At 45.2% G+C, this 20,113-nt stretch overlaps 1 protein-coding gene across 4 annotated transcripts in view; it reads left to right on the forward strand.

Moving 5' to 3' along the window:
- Positions 1 to 20,113, forward strand: part of MSRB3 (methionine sulfoxide reductase B3) — a 534,707-nt gene that overhangs the window by 8,658 nt on the left and 505,936 nt on the right. For 2 of the 4 annotated variants that reach the window (XM_069629754.1, XM_069629752.1), the window contains exon 2: positions 5,548 to 5,656. The exons of the other annotated variants lie outside the window; for them this stretch is intronic. In XM_069629754.1, the coding sequence (XP_069485855.1) occupies positions 5,633 to 5,656 (24 nt within the window). In that variant the 5' untranslated portion in view covers positions 5,548 to 5,632. The remainder of the gene's footprint in view (positions 1 to 5,547; positions 5,657 to 20,113) is intronic. 4 annotated transcript variants of the gene reach the window in all.

The following is a 20,113-nucleotide window of genomic DNA, read 5'->3' on the forward strand; positions in this document are numbered from 1 at the left end:
CAATATCTTACAGTGCCCTCAACAACAGAGATACATTAGATCAACTTACTTTCCTCATTGGTCCCTATGGGATGAATATGGACTTTGATTTAAATGGTTTGATATGAGAATACCTTCAGTGGCTGTACTTCTGACCAAGGATAGTCTTAGTTGGACTTTCCATGTATTCGCTTTTCACGACAGTGGCCGGTTAATCTTGAGACCTGGACTTACAGATGAGCTGAGCTACATGGTGATATTTAGACATTTTGTCCACTTTTCACAATATCGCCCCGTGTGTGCGTTATAATGTCTATTCTGTTGCTGGCGCATTCGACATTGGTTGTCCCGACTGCCTTGCAGAAGGGGCACCCAGGTCGGAGCCGGGCCATTTTTTTCAGTAGCACATTCTGAGAAATGTCACCACCGCCTTTATTATATATAAGGTACTTCAATAATACCCTTGTTGGGTATGTACCATTTGTGACATAGCCAGATAATTTGTCATTCCTATGGAAACATCTTTGGTTGCTGCTTAGTATATCAAGTAGGGTTAATAACAACGTTACACTATTGTGGTGTAGTTTTCCTCGGATCTGCATGAAATGACCGAATGCAAAAGTCCGATTTTTTTTTTCTTTTTTTCTCCTTTTACAGCAAATATATGTGAGGGCTGGAGACCCCCCACATGCCCCCACCTTACCCCTATACATTATTATTAACTTTACCCCCCCCCCCACATATATATCTGCAGAAAAATGGTCAGACTTTTGGGGTCGGACTTTACATTTGGTAATTTCGTACAATACCGTTTTCCTCAGTGTGTTGATACATATTGTTGCCCTATGTACTGCTATCATGGTATAGTTATACTATAGTATTGGCCCGTTTCAATGCTCCTTAAGATGAGGGATTATATGTGGGTCCTGGCAATGGTAGCTTTCTGCACATATTGTGCGAGATGGTTTTGAGATTCTTGTACGCTCTTCTTTTTGAATTATCCTGCCTAGGAGGAGTAGTTTGAGCGGTACCCTTCCAAGATGGTGGGCGCTTTTCTTATATTAGTGCAATGTAAACGTGTAAGTATACAGAGGCCAGTACTAATATAAGAAAAGCGTCCAACATCTTGGAAGAGTACCACTCAAACTACTCGTAGGCAGGATAATTAAAAAAGAACGTAAAAGAATCTGAAAACCATCTTGGTGCCTCAAGGTGTTAGTCTGAAAGTCACTGTGAAGACGCAAGTAAACTTAACCTTAAGGCAGAAGTTCCAAACCATGGCAACAACCTTGAGGCGCCGCTCAGGTGAGGACGAGTGGATAGATTATCGTGACATGCTTAGACCTGCCGGTCTATGGCTGCAGCACCGAAGAACCAAATGGTGGAAAACCTTGATATTCCGAACCCGACACCAAAAGTGATCTATGCAACCGTTGCTGCCAGAAGTCATCGAAGGGCCCCAGGGGTCTTGCTCTCATCTGCCAAGCCTTTAAGGAGCACACAGCAAGTTTCATCTTCACAGGCCTTTGGTTCAATTTTTCTCATGAACTCAGCATCCCAGTGGCTCAGTCTTCCAATGGGGAGGTCCACCCTCAGAAAGATTCGCCGAGTGAAACTGAGAAACTGAGAAACTCTGCCACTTTGCCTCCCAAGTCACCAAAGGTACTGTGATGAGGAAGAGCATCTTCTAGCCTCAGGAGACGTCCAGGGGTCCCAGATTCGTCTTGGATCCTGTTCACCTGTTGCCTCTCAGCTACTTTGGGGTGGTAGAAACTTTTAAAGAAAGCAGAAGGTTATCAAACATGATTGGACTAGGCTGTAAAAGACAAGATAAGTTACTCCCTAACCTTTCCATTACAGATTGCCCAGGTGGGGGGGGGATCTTCACACAGAATTGTATATCTAGTCTAAAGAAAGCATTCTGCCACTGTCCACAACTAACCTGCATTTCTTCCCTATTCTATGTTGCTACACCTCACTTAAGAATTCACTTGCCTATTTAAAACTGTCTGCAGTTAGTGCATCTATTACTGGATTTAAGTATTGTGTGGTACCCCATAGAGTGTATATTTTTGCCATTCTTTGAATACGTATTTACAAGCACAGTGTTATTATTTAAATGTATATAGATTCCTGAATCTTATTTTACATAAAGAAGCTGTGTTATCACCTAACATAGTTTGTGGAGATTCATTTGTCGGGGCTTGGGGACTCATTGTACTTAAGAACCTGCCTTCATCACTTCTTGGAAGGTTAGGTTTTGGTTGCTCGCCCATTCTACCATATAGAGAATCTCTGCTGGGGTTGGTCTGTTCCTTTGTCCCCACCATATAGACGACAGAAGTACAGATACCCCCTCCAGTCTTTATACCTTGTATGGAGCAGATGAGTCCTGTGAGACCTACAGACATGGGAATAATACAGGCAGGGCATGGCCAGGATGATGGCCATATACTGCGCACATGGCCGTTCCCGTACTGTATGGTGCAAAGGGCAGTCACAATTGAGGGGGGACAAAGTAACTGCTGAGGGGATGCACTGAAAGTAACTAATGAAGTGCCTCAAAGTTGATGCATTTTAAGTACATGGGGAAGAATTATAACGCCATACTGATTTATTTCAGTTCATGTCGTACATTCCGAAAATCATTCCATATTGATCACCTCGCCACGTTAGTAGTATTCAAAATTATAGCCACAATGTAAACTCGCACAAAATGTATTGGGAAGGTGAAAAATAAAGAATAATACAGTGGTCAAAATAAGGATTTGACAAGCAGTAGCACAGAGCAACCTTTGGGTAGCCGGCATCACCTAGAAAGCAGGAGCTACCTGTGGGTAACCAGGAGCTGTTCTATACTATGATACAAATTTGACTCCCACCTGAGATGCAAACTTTCACTTGTTTCCCTTTGTACATATAACCCACTATGCTTTAAATGTCTTCAAGATGTGTCCTAATGCTCATTGAGACACATGCCCAAACAATAGAGTTAATGTCACGTATATGGGTTTGGCATGGAGAGACACATGTAGCGCCTGGTAGCTTTTGCTGTACAGCCAACAAGGCGCTCCTAGGCTACAACCATGAACTATCTCCCCACAATTTCGAACCCTGTAATATGTATAATGCTAGCGCATGGCATGGTTACGTTGAATTGCAGATGGAGTTTCAGAAAATATATATTTTTTTAACGTTTGAAACTTCCCATGAAAAATTCATACAGTACATGTTGACGGTGTCCACCCCCCAAGGAAAATGAGTGAATTGTTCATGCACAGCTTCATCTTTTCAAAACATTTTGTTTTAAGTGTATTTTATATTATCTCACCTTTGGCATGCACCTATATCTTATCATTATGTGGTACACTGAAAACCAACTTTATAAATCGGCTGGCCAATTCTGAGCTTTTTAAGGTTGACCTGTATATCACACCGGCGAAGAATGAATGGGCATCCTTTATACCCACACTATACCCATCCGTGTTGGGGATGCGCCTTTACACTACTGTCCGCATGACACATCGCATCAAAGTCAGGACTGACGTTGAGGTCAGTTTTCATATGTATATGAGACGTATAGCCGATACGAGATCGAACACTCTTATAGGCCCCCTGTACGTATAAAGTGTCACATCTGTCAAACCTCACTTTAATGTGAGTTTTCATATGTATAGGACATGTGCATTTCATATGACTTTACCCCAAACACTCATACATCTATACCCCGTATACTCACATGCCATACACACACCAAACAATTGTATACCCAACGCTACATACCTTTATGACACACACACTTATGACATTCTTTTATGAGACGCTCTTACGCCACACGTGTGTACAATGCTGAATGTGTACTTTTTTAGCACCATTTCTGAAATTTTGCTTCACAATTTTTTAAGTCAAATGTTTGCATTTAGTGCTTCATATGCACTTTTGCTCTCACCTGGAAGGCCTGGAAGTAAAGGTACTAATGCTGGGTGAATTGATTTTTGGGGGGGTAATGCAATCATATTCTTTGACCTAATGCCACATTTTGTGTGCTCGTTGGAGCAGACAGGACATCCTGCAACAACCCTGTGTATGTAGCACAGCAGCCTGCAGGAGGCATGGCCAGCATGAAGACTATTAGAACAAAAAGGGCTCCTGGTTACGGCCCTGCTCTACCCAGGTGGGTTAACATTTAGCAAAGACGAATGAGCAGGGTCACTGAACCCAATACATACACTTCTATTAGCTAACACATCAAAGACTGGTTGGTTTTACTCTATCAGAGAAATTGAAATTCAATACACAACATAAATTGTATTCAACTTAGAACATGTTTCCAGGACACTTGTCAATTCACAGAAGGTATCTACATATGATACTTTGGTGCTCACCCAAGACAAATATCTCGGATCATGATACAAAACATATACATCCCCTTCAATCCTTGAAGGATAACATGGGACAAATGAACAAAATCATTAAAGTGTGCTTGATTACACAATTCTTAGCAGTGTATGAATTAGACACTGGGACCAGAAGTTAAAAAAAGTCAACACGACTTTGTTTCGGCCATTTGAAGCTGTATTATGTAGCTGCTGTTATGTCGGCCTTCATCAGGATGGAACAAATTGTGGTGGGAGGGTCCTGTAAACTCTGTCAAAGAATGGACAGAGACGTGTGTCGGAAGTGTATGTAGGCTTGTCGGCAAAATATAATATCATTAATTGATGGCAACAAATGTATTTGTTGCCATCAATTAATATTATGTTTTGTCGACAACCCTACATGCACTTCATACACTGCTAAGAATTGTGTAGTCAAGCACACTTTAATGATTTTGTACATTTGTCACCATGTTATCCCGTGATCCGAGGTATTTGTCTTGGGTGAGCACCAATGTATCATATGTAGATACCTTCTGTGAATTGACGAGTGTCCTGGAAATATGTTCTAAGTTGAAGACAATTTATGTTGTGTATTAAATTGTGATAGAGTAAAACCAACCAGTCTTTGGTGTGTTAACTAATAGAAGTGTATGTATTGGGTTCAGTGACCCTCCTCATTCGTCTTTGCTAAATGGCCAGCATGAACGCCATTTACTGCATACATGGCGAGGCTCTTAATACATAGTGCACAGGGCAGTTAAGATCATCTGTCATGTTAGCAAGCCTCCAGTGTAGGTTTGCTCATCACTTTATGTTGAGCATTCTCATCAACCTCCTGCCTGCCTCTTGTTCCTTCACGCTGCATGCAAGAGACGTTGGGGAGCATATTTCGGCTTCCATAGCCAGATACTTCATTTTCTTAACATTAGTGTCTAGTCCACCAATCAAACATTCACCTCACAGCCCAGGGTTCTTCTAGGAACTCTTTGGTTGTGTCCTGGCCTTGACCACCTTGTGCCGTTTGAGAGGGGTGAAGTTGCCTGTGGTGTACAGGCGCTGTTCAGTTTGGTGTCTGCTTCCTGCTCAATGGGCAATTCATTACCCATGCCAATGCCTGCCCCAGATAAATCGGAGTCCTCACCATTCGATTCTGCATTTCTTGTTTTTCTTATTCTGTTTTGCTTCTCAGAAGTGAGTTGGTCCATGGTGTGTTTTATGACCTGCCGATGCGCTCTCAACCTTGTCATCTCCTCTGATACAAAGCTACCCTCTCCATGTCCAAAGCACGAATATTGTCGGTAAGTACTTAATTGCTTCCTCTCTTTAGTACTTGCCTGGGAGAACTATATTTGGACATGGTGCCATTTTTCTTGTTGTTGAGACAGATCTTTACTTAATCCCCTTCTGTAACATCAAAAACATCATACAGTTTTTTGCATCTTTCCTCTTTTCTTTTCACTCTCCAGAGTACTACGTCTTTGATAAGTTCTTCAGAGTGCGTTGTTTTGTTACACCACTGCGGTATTAGTATTGAAAATGCTTTTCTCCGCATCATGGAAGAGAGACACCCCTGTCATGGAGTTGGGCATTATTCTGTGTCCTTAAAGTATGCTCCAAGTATTCTGCTGCTTGTGCTGCTGTAAAAGGGCAACTCAATCATAAAAATGAGTTTGAACACCAGGATACCCAAACAAAAGATAGACAAATAGACCCACTAAAGTTCACTTTAATTGTGTCTGATTCAGACTATGTAGTACAAGGTAATAATTTGGACCTTTAATTGTGGCAAACAAACGTATTCAGAGATTCTAAAGGCAAGCTAATATTGTCAAAACAACTTTGGCAAAAGGTATGGAACATCAAAAATGCTAGACCTCATCTGGGTTATGCCTACAAAAGCATACAGAGAAGATTCTGTGCACAGTGCAGGCAATGCGCTTTCTGATCAGTCTGTAAGACCGCAGACTGTGCAAAAGATGGTATTTACACTCTCGACCACATATAGATGAGGACATAAAGGCATGTCTAGATGCAAATAGTCCAAACCCGTCAGGGTTCCCCACTGCATATGCCGATAATGGGTAAAAATGGTGCTCATACTCACTACTATCCTTAAAAGGTAGGAAAATGAGCTGTCTAGGTGGGATGCCCGGACGTCTGTAGTCTTCACAATTCAAGAACACATCATGAATAGGTGGTGAGTTGTTTCAGTGGTAGGAATATTCCCCATCCTGGCCGGTTAAAAATAGTTCCTCTTAAAATCTTAAAAGAATAGTAGGTTTGCTCAAAGAAGCAGATAGTAAAGTCTTTCTGAGACTCAAAAGTCCAATAATGCATTTTCAGGGGCTTCAAAATCCAGACAGAAGAAAGAAAGAACATTCCCCCCAACCCCCTTCTGCGTTGGTTTGCATGAAGGAAGCTCCTGGGCGTCTTCCAGCTTCAGGCCTGCCTCTTATCTTCCAGCCTCAGGTCTGAACAGCTCCCTCTCTCCCAGAGCCAGCTCATTTTATAGTCACAGCCCACTGTGTAGCTCACTTTCTAATAATTTGAGTAAGGAGCAAATTGCTGCTTAGGTCAATTTCTACTAATGTGCTTCATGGGCAAAATGCTGCTGAGGTCATTGTTACTCTCTACCAATTACCATCAGAAAAATGCTGCGGAGATCGCTGCCCCTCTCTATCAATTAACATAAGGAGAAAAATGCTGCCGAGGACTTCCTCAAACTGTCAACATTTTCATTCTCCTCCATATTGGCTATGGCTTTGCCTCGAAACAATGTCGTTCTTTAGCTGATTGTTATATTTAATGAGAACGTATCGTTTTTGTTTACCATAATTAATCGAGGCACTTGGAACTCTTCCCAGACTGTCTGGAGTGCGTCTCAATAACTTTGTTCACACAGTGTTCCATAACAAAGTTTAAATTGGCGTACATCCCAATAAACCAAATTAAACGTAATTCATTCACTGTTTTGCATTGTGAATTGTTTCGCATCGGCTCGCCTGAATGTAATTCAAATGCATTTCAAAGCAGTGCTCGCGTTTAGAAAACCTTAGTACTCACATTAAAGCATGCATGGCTTGGAATATCGCTCAAAATGCCATGCCATAAATATAGCTTAAATCTAAAAATACATGTCAATATGTCTTCACAGTAAATTGAACTGCACATACCAGAATCCTCTATTCACGTCTTACTGATAACTACCTTTGGTTATTTTGCACACACCCACAAAACTACAACCATATCTCCCACCTCTCCCCTTGTGTCTTTCCCCTCAGAATGTGTTAGTCTTTTGCTCTACCTCTTTCCTATTACCATTTTTACTGGTCTTACCTGCCTATTTTAGTCCATCTGATGCAACCTTCACCCTTACGCCCATGCAGGGTCAAAATACGCTCTGTTCTCTGAGAAGGTGTAGGCACAGTAAGATCACTACGGTGGTGAAGGGCACAGTAGAAATGCCTCATAACATAACATACTTTATCATGTAGCATTCTTTGCCAGTTCAAATTGCCTTCCAGCTTTTTGCACTACAAAGATGAAGTCTGAAAAAGTGTTTTGAATTTGTCCAACATCCCTAACCTCCAGTAAAATATTGTCACGTAATTTAGCAATCTGGTAATAATCGGTTGCGGTAGTGCCTCTGGTATAGGGGCGAGAACCCAACACTCTATATAAACTATTAGGTCAAAATTTCAATTTTTCCCAAAATAAATAATTTGAACGAGAAGCCCTGGTGTGTCTAGTCTGTGGTCGCCGGTGTCCATCCTGCCACTATCAATACGCTTACCATGCTCATGTCTCGGTTAGAGTGGCGACCAGATGTGCTTGGTGGGTCTTCTCAATGGCTGTTGGCGTATAGCTTTGGCCACAAATAGAACCACTACACTAGACATGGCGGCAAACCATGAGCTATATGAATGAATGGTTGTAGAGCTTTTGATAACAACCTGGCCAATCTCGGGTGATAAAATGTTGGACTTTAAACAGGGTGGCATTGGTTCCCATGGCTGATCTCCATGCCTTCCGATTAATCGAGCATTACCTACCAAAGCGGCATCTACGTGGAACGAGCTCCCAAACAGCCTAAGGCTAGTGTCTAACTACCTATCCGTCAGGAAGAAACCGAAGACACTGCTGTTCAAATAAAGGACCTGCTTAAATACTAATGTCCATGTAATGTAATCTAATCATACCAGTAATCTTACTCTACTGTCCCGTCACTTTTCTGTTGTCCTTGTCTTCATGTAATGTGCCCTGATGCCTGCGGGCTTCGGCGCTATAGAAATAAATAAATAAATAAAACACGTCTGTGGGTACGACTGTGAAATGCTCGTGCTGTAGGAACTGACCTGCTGGGGTGGGAAATACCTTCTGCTTGGTTATTCTTACCGCCAGGTGGGTGTTGCATGTGAAATGTATATTCTTGTAATTTTGAAGCCAGTCTGGCCAATCTCTTGATTGACCATTTCATGTCACCTGGACTGAGCAAGTGCACAAAAGGTGTGTGTGATCTGTAAGTAGTTGGAACTTGTATGTAGGTTCTGAGATTTTGAGTTACCCAGGTGCAGGCAACCATCTCTTGTTCAATTACAGATGATTCTGTTTGGTTTGTGAAAGCATCTTTGAAGCAAAGGCTACGATATGCTCAGAGTTTTATCTCCTTGGCGTTACTGTGGCTCTCAGACTGTACGAGCTACCATCCAGTTACATAGGGGTCCCTCGCTTGGGATCAAAAGGTTTTAAGCATGGTGCATTTATCATGCATGTTATACCTCTTCGAAAAGCTCTCTCTTGCTGCTCTAATTACACCACTCTCTTGATCAATGAGCAGATGGTCCATATTTCACACAACACTACGCTAAACCCAAGCAGGTCTTCAGCTCTTCTCTGGATGAGGGGACAATTGCTTCTGCTATTTAAGTGCATTTCGAGTAGAGCCAGTGTGTTAAAATGTAGCTGCATATCTGAGTATAGCCACTGTATTGAATGTAGGTGCATATTGGAGTACAGCCACTGTGCTCAAACTTAACTGCATTTCTGAGTATTGCCACTGTATTGAATTTAGTTGCTTTTTTGTGTATACCCACCGTGTTTAAATTCAGCTGCATTTTTGAGTATAGCCACCAGGCTGAATAGGGTACTGCTGCCCTTGAATCTTGCCACTGTGTAGAAAGGTACCTGTCCTGTGAACTTTGCCACTGTTTGCCACCTAATAACTACCCGTGCTCCTTGCTCCTCTTCCGCATACCTCCCAAGTACCAAACACGATCAAAAGGGCCAGCCACACTACACACAAAAACAGACAAACCTACACATCTGATGCAAGCAAAAAAACAACCCAGATACTGGACCCTACCCCTCCGGACAAAATAACCCCAATGCACACAATCAAAGGATACTCGGCCCCAGATGAAGTTGTGGCCACCTAGTGAAGGCATTTCAAGTTATTCCTAACCAGGACACATAGTGACTTTGTAGTGATAACTGTAAAGGCCATAGACCTATCTAATATAATGGAAACAAGTACCTTCATAACCTTAAATGCTTCTAGATCAGAAACATTGAGAAAGATCTGTTCTGAGAGAGGTTTACCTGCTCAAGGTGCACAATTGGAAATGATGCAGAAAATCATTGAATGGCAAGAGTTGCAACTCAGTGCCATAGCCTCTGATGAGAGTGCAGAAGGAGGTGGAGCAGCTTCCACTGGCAGAACTGACAGTTCTGTCGCTGCCCTCGACAGTGGTGCCCATGATGACAGGGAAGATGCTATATATAGTGTTTCCTCTGCAAGCTCTGAGGCTGAGGCCATGCTGGAATTCAAGAAGCAAGAGCTGCTGTTTAAGCAGAAGGAGCTTGAATTTCACATGGCTAAGCTGAAGATGGAACAGGCAGAAAAATAGAAAGACAGGGATCACCAGTTGGAACTGGCCAAGCTTCAAGTTTCACCAGGATCCAGGGGGTCTGGACATGGGTCTGGGTCCTCCTCTCATCCAAGATTTGCTAAAGATCTGCTTAGTGTGTATGATGAGAGGAATGACATTATGGACTGGTTGAATGCACTTGAGTATACAAGTGAAGTTCAAGAGGTTGTAAATGCTGATAAGATTGCATGGTTGCTCTGCAGACTACCCCATTCTGGCTGCAGTGCTATTATGGAGATGTCAAAAGCTGAAAGAGTAGATTTTGCAATGTTGAAGCAAACTCTCATTTTAACGTTTGGGAAGACACCTACCCAATACTTGAAAAGGTTTAGAGAGTACGTAAAGAAAGAAGGAAGGGAGTACTTGGGTGTCATATGTGACTGATTCTTTAAAAAACTTGACTGGCTGGGTTGAAGGCTATAAGGTCTCCACCTTTGCGGGTATAATATGTCTTGCATTGCTTGAACATATGTTTGCATCTTGTTCCCCTGAGCTTAAGCAGCATTTGGTAGATTCAAAGGAGTTCGATCCTAAGAAGCTGACCATTGCAGCAGATTTGTGGGTGTCACACCATTGCAGCAGATTTGTGGGTGTCACATAGTGTCCCATGAGGACAAGACTCATCCTGGTAAGCAGGAGGAGGGGAAAAAGTCCAAAGATAAAGAGGGTGGGAGATCGGATAAAACATCCTCCCAGAAAGGCCACAAAAAGAAAAATAAGGGTAAGTCACAAGAGAACACGCAGGGTAGTGGAGGTTATCCTCCAAAACAGAACTCCGGTTACAGTAAGCCTCCCTATGTCAACAGACCCAGTGGATCTTGTGTGGCTTGGGGAGCAAGTGACCATGTGAAGGGGGATCCCCGATGTAAGGTCAAACCCTTGTCCCTTCTGCTAATCTGGCCTTCTCCTCCTATGAGGAAGAAGAGATTACAGGGGCCTCCTTCTCCTCAGATGCCTTCCCCAGTGGGGTAGATTCTAAGGTAGGTTTAGTTTCCATGGGTTCCTGGGAGCCTAAAGTCTCAGAGACTTATGCTAGGATTCCTGATATACCAAGCACTCCTTTAAGGACAGTGTGCTGATTAATGGTTGCTCTTAGGGATAGTGGGTGCAGTCGAACTGTAGTGGGTTCTACCTTGGTAGACCCAGAGGAAGTTGCCAGAGCTCCCCCGATGCCCACTAAATTGGCTCATGGCCCACCTCTCTAGTTCCCAGTTATACCTGTAGATCTTACTTTAAATGGTATAGTAGTCAGGATTCCAGTGAGCATTCAGAGAGATGTCCCAGGAAAGTTCTTGCTGGAAAATGATCTCGGAGCCTTAGGGCTTGTGGGAGATGCAGCAGAAAGACCCTGCACAAGGTCTCAAACAAGGGCATCCCTGGCCAAGACCACTGCCATGCCCAAACCAAAGGGGAAGCCCAAGGCTAAAGGAGTCAAAAAAGACAAAAGCGGGAAAGAAAACATTCCCCCTAACTCACCTACCAAGAGGTGGAGGTAGTTGGTCAAACACCTGGACCTGACGAGGTAGAGGTGTTACCTGAAGTATTTGATCCAAATGACCATCCTGAACTAAAAGACTTGTTAGTAGAAGGTGGTTCTGATAGGGATGAATTCAGTAAGGGCTAACACGAGTGCCCATCTCTGGAAGGCCTAAGGAGACAGGCCTGCTCCCAGCTTGAGGGTGAACCTCTTGGGAAGCATAGAATGTATTGGGAAGGTGGGCTCCTCTACAGTGAGCCTACAGAGTCTACAGAAGGAGACCATAAGAAGTTGGTGGTTCCTCTTGCTGTAAGACCCTTCCTCCTGCAGCTGGCACATGAAGTGCCCCTTGCTGGTCACCTTGGTATCAAGAGAACCAAGCAAAGGTTTTCCATGCATTTCTACTGGCCCAAGATGGGGTGCAAGTATAAAGTCACTGCAGGCAGGAGTTGTGCCACCTGCCAGTTACCTGGTAAGAGTGGCACAACAATCCAGGCTCCACTGGTACCACTCCCAGTAATGGGGGCACCATTTGAGAGGGTAGGGATCAACATTGTTGGTTCCCTTTACCCCAAACATCCTCAGGCAAGAGGTTTATCCTGTTACTGGTTGCCCATGCTACCACATATCCTGAGGCCATCCCATTGAAGCCTGTGACAGTCAGCTGCAAAAGCTTTGCTTGGCATATTTACTAGGGTTGGCTTCCCTAAAGACGTTGTATCTGATAGGGGCAGCAACCTTATGTCAAAGTATATGCAGGCCATGTGTAAGGAATGTGGGGTCACCTATAATTCATCTTCATATCACCCACAAACCAATGGTCTAGTTCAAAGGTCTAACAGGACCTTGAAAAGCATGATTGGGGCTCTGGAAGAACCCCAAAGAAGAAAATGGGGTCTTCTGTTACCATGCTTACTGTTTGCCAACAGAGAGGTACCACAGGAGAGTGTTGGCTTCAGTCCCTTTGAGCTTCTGTTTGGTCACCCCGTGAGGCGACCCTTATCCATAATCAAGGAGGGATGGGAGATGCCCACTCCCCCCATTACTACCAATATAGTAGACTATGTGCTAGGACTCAGAAAAAGGATGGTACTCCTGATGGATCTGGCTAGTGAGAAACAGAAGGCAGGGCAAGCACTGGTGAAACATTGGTATGACCAGAAGGCTTCCCTCATCAACTTCACCCCTGGTCAGCAAGTCCTGATCATGAATCCTATAAGGCCTAGAGCTTTACAGGACAAATGCTCAGGGCCTTACACAGTGGCGGAATCACTGGGTGAGGTTAACTATTTAGTGGACCTTGGAAGTTCTGGACAGACTCCAAAAGTGTTCCATGTAAATAGGCTGAAGGCTTTCATCCCAAGAGTTGAAATCGCTGCACTGCTGCTGGCTTCGGATGTTGAGGAAGAGGAGTCAGAACCTCTCCCTGACTTGTTCCAGGACAGACCTTCAGACAGCTCTATTGAGGGTGTCCAAATGCCCCCTCACCTGACTGCTGATCAACAAGCCGAGGGGAAAAGTTTGCTGAGTCAATTCTCCCCCTTATTCTCCCAGTCCCCTGGTTTGATACCTTGGTGCAAATATGACATTGACACAGGAGACAGTGTACCTACCAAACATAGGGTATACAGAATGTCAGACAAAGTAAGGTCTTACATTAAGACAAAGGTCAACAAAATGTTGGATCGTGCAGTGATTGAACCCTCTAGTAGTCCTTGGTCCAGCCCTGTGGTTTTGGTTCCAAAAGTAAGTACCTCTGAGTTGTGGTTCTGTGTGGATTACAGGGCTCTGAATGCTGTCACCAAGACAGATGCTCACCCCTGCCTAGATCAGATGAGCTGGTGGATACTTTGGGGGCCTCCAAGTACCTCAGCACGTTTGACCTCACTGCAGGCTATTGGCAAATAGCCCTTGCAGAACATGCCAAGGAGAAGACAGCTTTCTCAACACCAGAGGGTCTTTACCAGTTCAGGGTAATGCCTTTTGGGTTGAAGAATGCCCCTGCCACTTTCCAGAGGTTTGTGAATCATGTGCTTAATGGACTAAATTAATTCTGTCTTGCATATCTGGATGATATAGCAGTTTTCAGTGCCACCTGAGAAGACCATGTGAAACACCTTTTGTGTCAGCAGGACCACTTGACCATAAAGGCCAGTAAGTGCCAGATTGGACAAGGATCAGTGGTCTACCTAGAAGATGAAGTAGGTGAAGGGAGGATACAGCCTCTACCTAATAAAGTACAAGTAGTACAAGACTGGCCTACCCCCACCACTCAGACCCAAGTTAGAGCCTTTTTAGGACTCACTGGGTACTACAGGAATTTCATGGCAGACTATGGCACCATAGCTACCCCTCTGACTGCTCTCACCACTCCTAAGAAACCCAAGAAAGTAACTTGGTCTGAAGAGTTTGGGAAGGCCTTCAATAGCTTAAAAGACTTTTTGTGCCTGGCCCCTGTTCTCAGGGCCTCGGATTACAAAAGACCTTTTATTGTGCAGACAGATGCCTCTGACACTGGGATAGAAGCTGAGCTATCACAAGTAGATGAGAAGGGTAAGGAACACCCTATTGGCTTCATTAGTCACCAGCTTAAGTACAGAGAGCTCAGATGGTCCACAGTAGAGAAATAATGTCTCTCTGTTGTGTGGGCCCTAAGGAAGCTGAGGCTCTACCTCTATGGGGACCCACTTCACTGTGCAAACTGACCATAAGCCCTTACAGTCGCTAATGAACATGAAGGGACAGAATCCAAAGTTGCTCAGGTGGTCTGCAAGGCCTTGACTTCACTATTGAGCATAGGCCAGGTGTCCAACATAGCACCATAGGTTGTCCAGAATGTTTAACCGACCTGAACATGAGACTCATCCAGGGGTGGATTAATTCTCCCTGTCCTTGATCTGGGAGGGGAGAGTGTTAGGAAAGATTCCCATTTCATGTGTAATTTTCCCTCCAGTTGTGTACCGCCTACTTTTTGCTGATGTTTAACACCATAGTCTGACTTTACCAGAGGAGCCCAGCCTTCTACTGCACTCCTCTGGGCTTCTCACTCACTTTTAATGGGGAAACTGACATGCCCTTAAGACAGTCAGTACTGGGAGACTTTGTTTCCCTTAGTCCTTTCCAATGCTGTACCTTTTCTGCAACATGTAACAAGTGTACAATGTACCTTTCAGTACAGTACACATGTGTCTATTGGTCATTTCCAAAGGCCCTAGATACTCTTGAAGAATTATTTAGGAGAAGTGCATATGTGCCTTGGACGGGGCTGGTGGCAGCTTATCATTTCGTATATTTTTAATCATTTCCTGCCAGTTAAACCGCGATTACCGCGTTTGGCGCAAATAGGTGGCCTGACTCCAAAATGGCCATGCCACGAGGTTCTTTGTCTCGTCTTTGGCCATCTTGCCCCTTCACCTTCCCCAGGTTGAGCCGACCCTGCTCAGTCCTTATTTGGGCATGCATTCTCCCGCGAAACGCCAAGCTTTTGTGGGCTTCTGCATGCCTTGTGTGTGTGCCTCCAGGCTGTGGGCTGGAACATCTGGTTCCAATACACATGCTGGGTGACAGAGTATGGAGTGCTGTGAATGCCTCGGACCACCGTGGTCCATGATTGGTCCACATATGGTATGCCTGTATGTGAGCAGATCCCCCATTGGGTCCTATTCGTTTTGGCACAAAGGAGATTCTGGATAAGAGAAGGCCCCAAACACCCATACCAATCTCTGGAGTTCTCACTGAACAAAGGATAGGGTCCAAGTATCCTGAAACTAAGAAACAGTCGAGAAACCGCTGGAAGGTTTGGCACCATGAGCCCGCTATCGTCCTGTGGAACCACCCTGCATCTGGTCGTCCTAGAAGGTCTGCGAAGACGCTTCGACCCATTGGAATAGTGGGACCAACTATTCTCGGCACCTTCATCAAAACTTGCAAGTAAGCCTTCTCGGAAGTGCCCCTGGGCCAGCCAGTGGGCTGACCATCTTACGCAGACCCTTTGCCCTGATACCGCCGCCGTTTAGAGGAGGCCCTTGAAACTTGGTATATCACTAGCTGTGTTCATGGCACCCTCGCACTGAATTTCGTACACTTTGAAAGGGGCCCCTGGGGGTCCCTCGCGATATGGAAACAAGGCAATAACCATACACAGAAGGATGCGCCTGACACGAGGTTCAAATTCCCAATGCTGGGGTTTATTGCAAGCACAAATAGTCCCAATTGGCCAACTATGGTCTCACGCCCCGCTTCGTGTATTCTCTAGACCTAGAGGGCCGCAAGAGTGCGAATTACGTACATCAGTTACATATACAAAATGCATATCATACAATCAGCTATGTCATGTTTAACACCCCCCTTTTATTAAGTTTCTTTGAACTCGGGGTGATGATGGACATTTCCGACAATTATGACAATTATGACACTTTCGATGTCTATTCTAGTAACAATGTGTAATTTAGAAAATGCGGAGGCATCTTCTAGTTGTTGAACAGAACACGGTGCTTCTGTTCTTGGAAGCAAGCTGCACACGGGGGAAGAGCCACATTCCAAGCTTTGCTATCTATGAGGTGCTATTTGTGTCCTGGGAGCCGACACGCTCTAAAGGGTTTTGTGAGGGGGGCCGTAAGAAGAGCATAATTCAAGCCTTTAGCTGCTTTATTCTAACATATTCTACCACAGTACGAGACTGGCTGGCAGCTGTGAAATGATTAAATGCCCTGCAGCTCTCCCTCAAGGCTACAGAGAGGGAGCATGGATATTCCTTTCTGGGCTACTCATGAGGAGTTTCAACGAACTCCTCAGTCCTGCGACCTTGCCCTTTCATATTCAGACAACAATGTTAACAGTTGAGCAGCGTAAGCAGAATTCGCAAGAATTGCAAGCTGCAAAGCAGTTTTAGACAGAAAGCAATGAGCAATGGTTAACAAGCAAAATGGCGATTCTTACTACGTTTAAAATGGCCGCTTGTTCGTCAAGCATAGCAGTCTGTATTTCTATAATTCTGTGCATAAGACGGTTGGCCTTCGGCCATCAAGATACGTCCATCATTCAAATGAAGGGTATTCACTTTTCCAGATTGACAACTTGGTGTTCCCAGGTCTGAAGTGAGACGAGTGCGCCTGACCCAGAGTATATGCGGTTACCGTGTCGCCCAGCCCTGGTGACAACCTTTGCAGGTGTGTTGCATTTGTGCACCTCTTGCCCCTGAATCCTGCTGCAGTGCATCTGGCCTGATCATCCACCGTGAGTGGAGAAATCACCACTGTCCCGTTTGGGAGTCATTGCTGTATCTTCGTCGCAGAAAGCTGCAGAGCCGCCAGATTGCCGCACTTGAACCTGCAACCGAAGTGGACTCGACTGCCGAAGTTTGGTCCGGAGTGCGCTGGGGCCGGTGAGTAATCGCAACCCTAACTGGTGGCCCCTAGAACCGCCATCCATTTTTATGCACAAGTGGCCCCTCGGAGCCCCCTCTCCTTTCCACTGCTAGTGCGAACTATTCCCAACTCTTGTAATCGACTCTGCCCTCAAGTGGAGACCCTCCTTGAGTAGTGGGAACCTATTCTTCATCGCCTCACCCACCTTCTTGAGTTGCTACAGACCTTTGAAGAGACCCCATTTTGCCCATTTGAACTACCGTGTTCGCTGGCATTGCATGCACATTTGAGCATTAGGCTCCACTCTTCTTAGGGATTGGACTGCCTCTTAGGAGTGTGTCGGATGCAGAAGGGACTAAAGACTGTTTGCACTGCCTGTTTCCTTCCCCTTTTAGGTTGTGGACCCATTTTGTGCATTAACCCTTTAGACACAAATGGTCTTGTATTTATGTATTGAAATAGGATTGTATTGGCTTAATAGTTTTACTGTGATTTCATTTGTGTGTTGAAACTCTGAAATAAATGTGTTTGTATTTTTAATATATCTACACCTGTGTGCTCATTGAGGTCTTTCAGTCACCCTCACCCCTCCTGAGACCTAGTCTTGACCGCCGCCAAGTTACCTTGATTGGTCTGGCTTGTCCAGAAGGTTACCCTGTTCCAAGAAACTAGGCTGGCCTCCTGAACCTCAGCCCAACCAGGTCAGAGTTCAGAAATCCATCTTAACAGGGAGTTTCTAAGACTGGAGCCTGTTCCAGAAGTAGGTGGAGTCACCGTATGTTCATATATGTGGCTTTACCTGGCATAAAACCGCACTGATCGGGGTGGATGAGCGAGGGCAGAACTGCCTGCAATCTAGTGGCAAGAAGCTTTGCCAGGATTTTGGCCTTCCCATTAATCAAGGAGATTGACCTATCAGAGGCACAGAGTTCCGGGGGTTTATTCGGTTTCGGGATCACCACTATGCTAGCCCTTCGCTGATCCTGGGGGAGGACCCCTTGGTCTCTGCTATGAAGAAACATCTTCCGGAGGGGGGTTACTATGGTTTCCGCACCCAACCTCTTCCAGGTTTCTACCGGGAAGCCATTTGGCCCGGGGTCTTCCTGGAGTGCAGCTGAGCGATAGCATCCGCTATTTCAGAGTCGGTTAGGTCTCTATCCAGTTGGATCTGTTGCGCCTCTGACAGCTGAGGAATCTCAATGTCATTCAGTATTGAGGGTTCTAACAGATCGGTTGGGCCCTTATAGAGTGTTGCATAATAGTCTGCGAATGCCTCCACTATTTCTGAGTCCTGCTGTACCAGAATGTGTTGTGCATTTTTAATTTCCCTAACATATCTATGTCCCTCATCATGAAGTGGTTAATTTCCAAGTATTCCGTGGTTGTCCGTTGTAGATGTTCCACAAATTCAGGGAACGCAAGGTAGTAACTATTCAGTCTCCATGATCTGGGGGGATTAGGCCTATTTGTTTTTAATTCTATTAACATGGGTGAATGATCCGAAATGCCCCAGGGCAGCATTTCCGCCCTGGAGACCCAGTACATCTCTTGTGCTGGAAGAAAAAAGTAATCTAGTCTAGACAGTGAAGCATGAGCCCCTGAGTGGAAAGAATAGGCGTGCCCGTGAGGGTGGAGCTGTCTCCAAATATCGTAAAGACCCATGGCTGACACAAATGTGGCCAGTGTAGTGGGGGTATTAAGGTTACGTTCGCGTGTGTGGGTACGGTCTTTGACTGTGTCCATTACATCATTAAAATTGCCCCCAAGAAACCATAAATCCGGCTGATGTTTTGTGTATATCGCCTTTATGTCTTCTATAAGCTCCCTCCCAAGTGCCGGGGGTGCATAGACGGCCAATATGGCTAGGGTTTCCTCCCCCAGTGTACCTAGCATCACCACAAACCTCCCTCTGGGATCTTGTTCTACCAATGTTAGTGTGAGGGGGAGTCTTTTGTGCAGATAGATCAGAACCCTGCAGGATCCCATAGTAAATCCAGCATGTAACGCAGTGCAGTAGTTTGTTTTACGAAAGAGTGTACAGTTTGTGCCTACCATGTGCGTCTATGTAAGCAGGGCATGTTCTGCAAGGGCGTCTCCTAAATCACTGTGTCGTTTTCATCCAGGTCGTTGCCTATCAGGTTCAATTGCTTGCTCCGTGTTGACACATCTTTGCAGTTCCAGAAGTGTCTCGGGAGGGGCACAGTCTGTCTGGTGGCGGGATCTCCGTCCCGGCCCCTTGGTACTGCCGCCCAGTCGCCGTCCATATGATTTTCTGCCCATTTCCAGGCTTCTTGTGGGTCGTTGAAGTGTACCGTGGTCCCTTTATGGTACATTTTAAGTTGGGCCGGGAACAGTAACCCATATTTCGCAGTCAAGGGGGATACTTGCCTGTTCAGATGTTTAAATGACTGTCTCGCATGTTGTACCTCCCGGGTGTAGTCCGGAAAAGTACCAATCCGGGAGCCATTGTGAGTAATCGTGCCCTTCGCACGGGCCAACTGGAAAAGCGCGTCCCTGTCTCGGTAGTTAAGCAATTTAGCACTTACGTGGTGGTGCTCCTGGCGTGGGTCTACGTGGGTCTCACTTGGTGGTGCTCCTGGCGTGGGTCTACCAGATGGCATCCTGTGAGCCCTTTCCACGGAAAAGAATTTAGAGAAGGATTCAGGTGCAAAGAGATCCAGCAACCATTGCTCCAAGAAGAGCTCCATACTCTGTCCTTCCGCTCCCTCCTGGAGCTTGAGGATATGCACATTATTATGGCGCAATCTGCCTTCTCCCTCCTCAACCCCTCTCTTCTAGGGTCTTCAGGCAGGTCAGTGCCTGTGATAGCTGTTGGGTGATGCCCCTGATATTGTCCTCCGTCCCTGAGATACATTGTTCCACCTCTCCCATACGTGAAGTAAGCGTCTGCAGGTCATGGCAGAGAAAGGAAACCTCTGCCGCAATGCTGTCTATTTTCTTATGCATGGAGAAGCGGGAGTTGGC

The sequence above is a fragment of the Ambystoma mexicanum genome, chromosome 12 (genome assembly GCF_040938575.1).
Source record: "Ambystoma mexicanum isolate Mex_15411 chromosome 12, UKY_AmexF1_1, whole genome shotgun sequence".
Classification (NCBI taxonomy): domain Eukaryota; kingdom Metazoa; phylum Chordata; class Amphibia; order Caudata; family Ambystomatidae; genus Ambystoma; species Ambystoma mexicanum.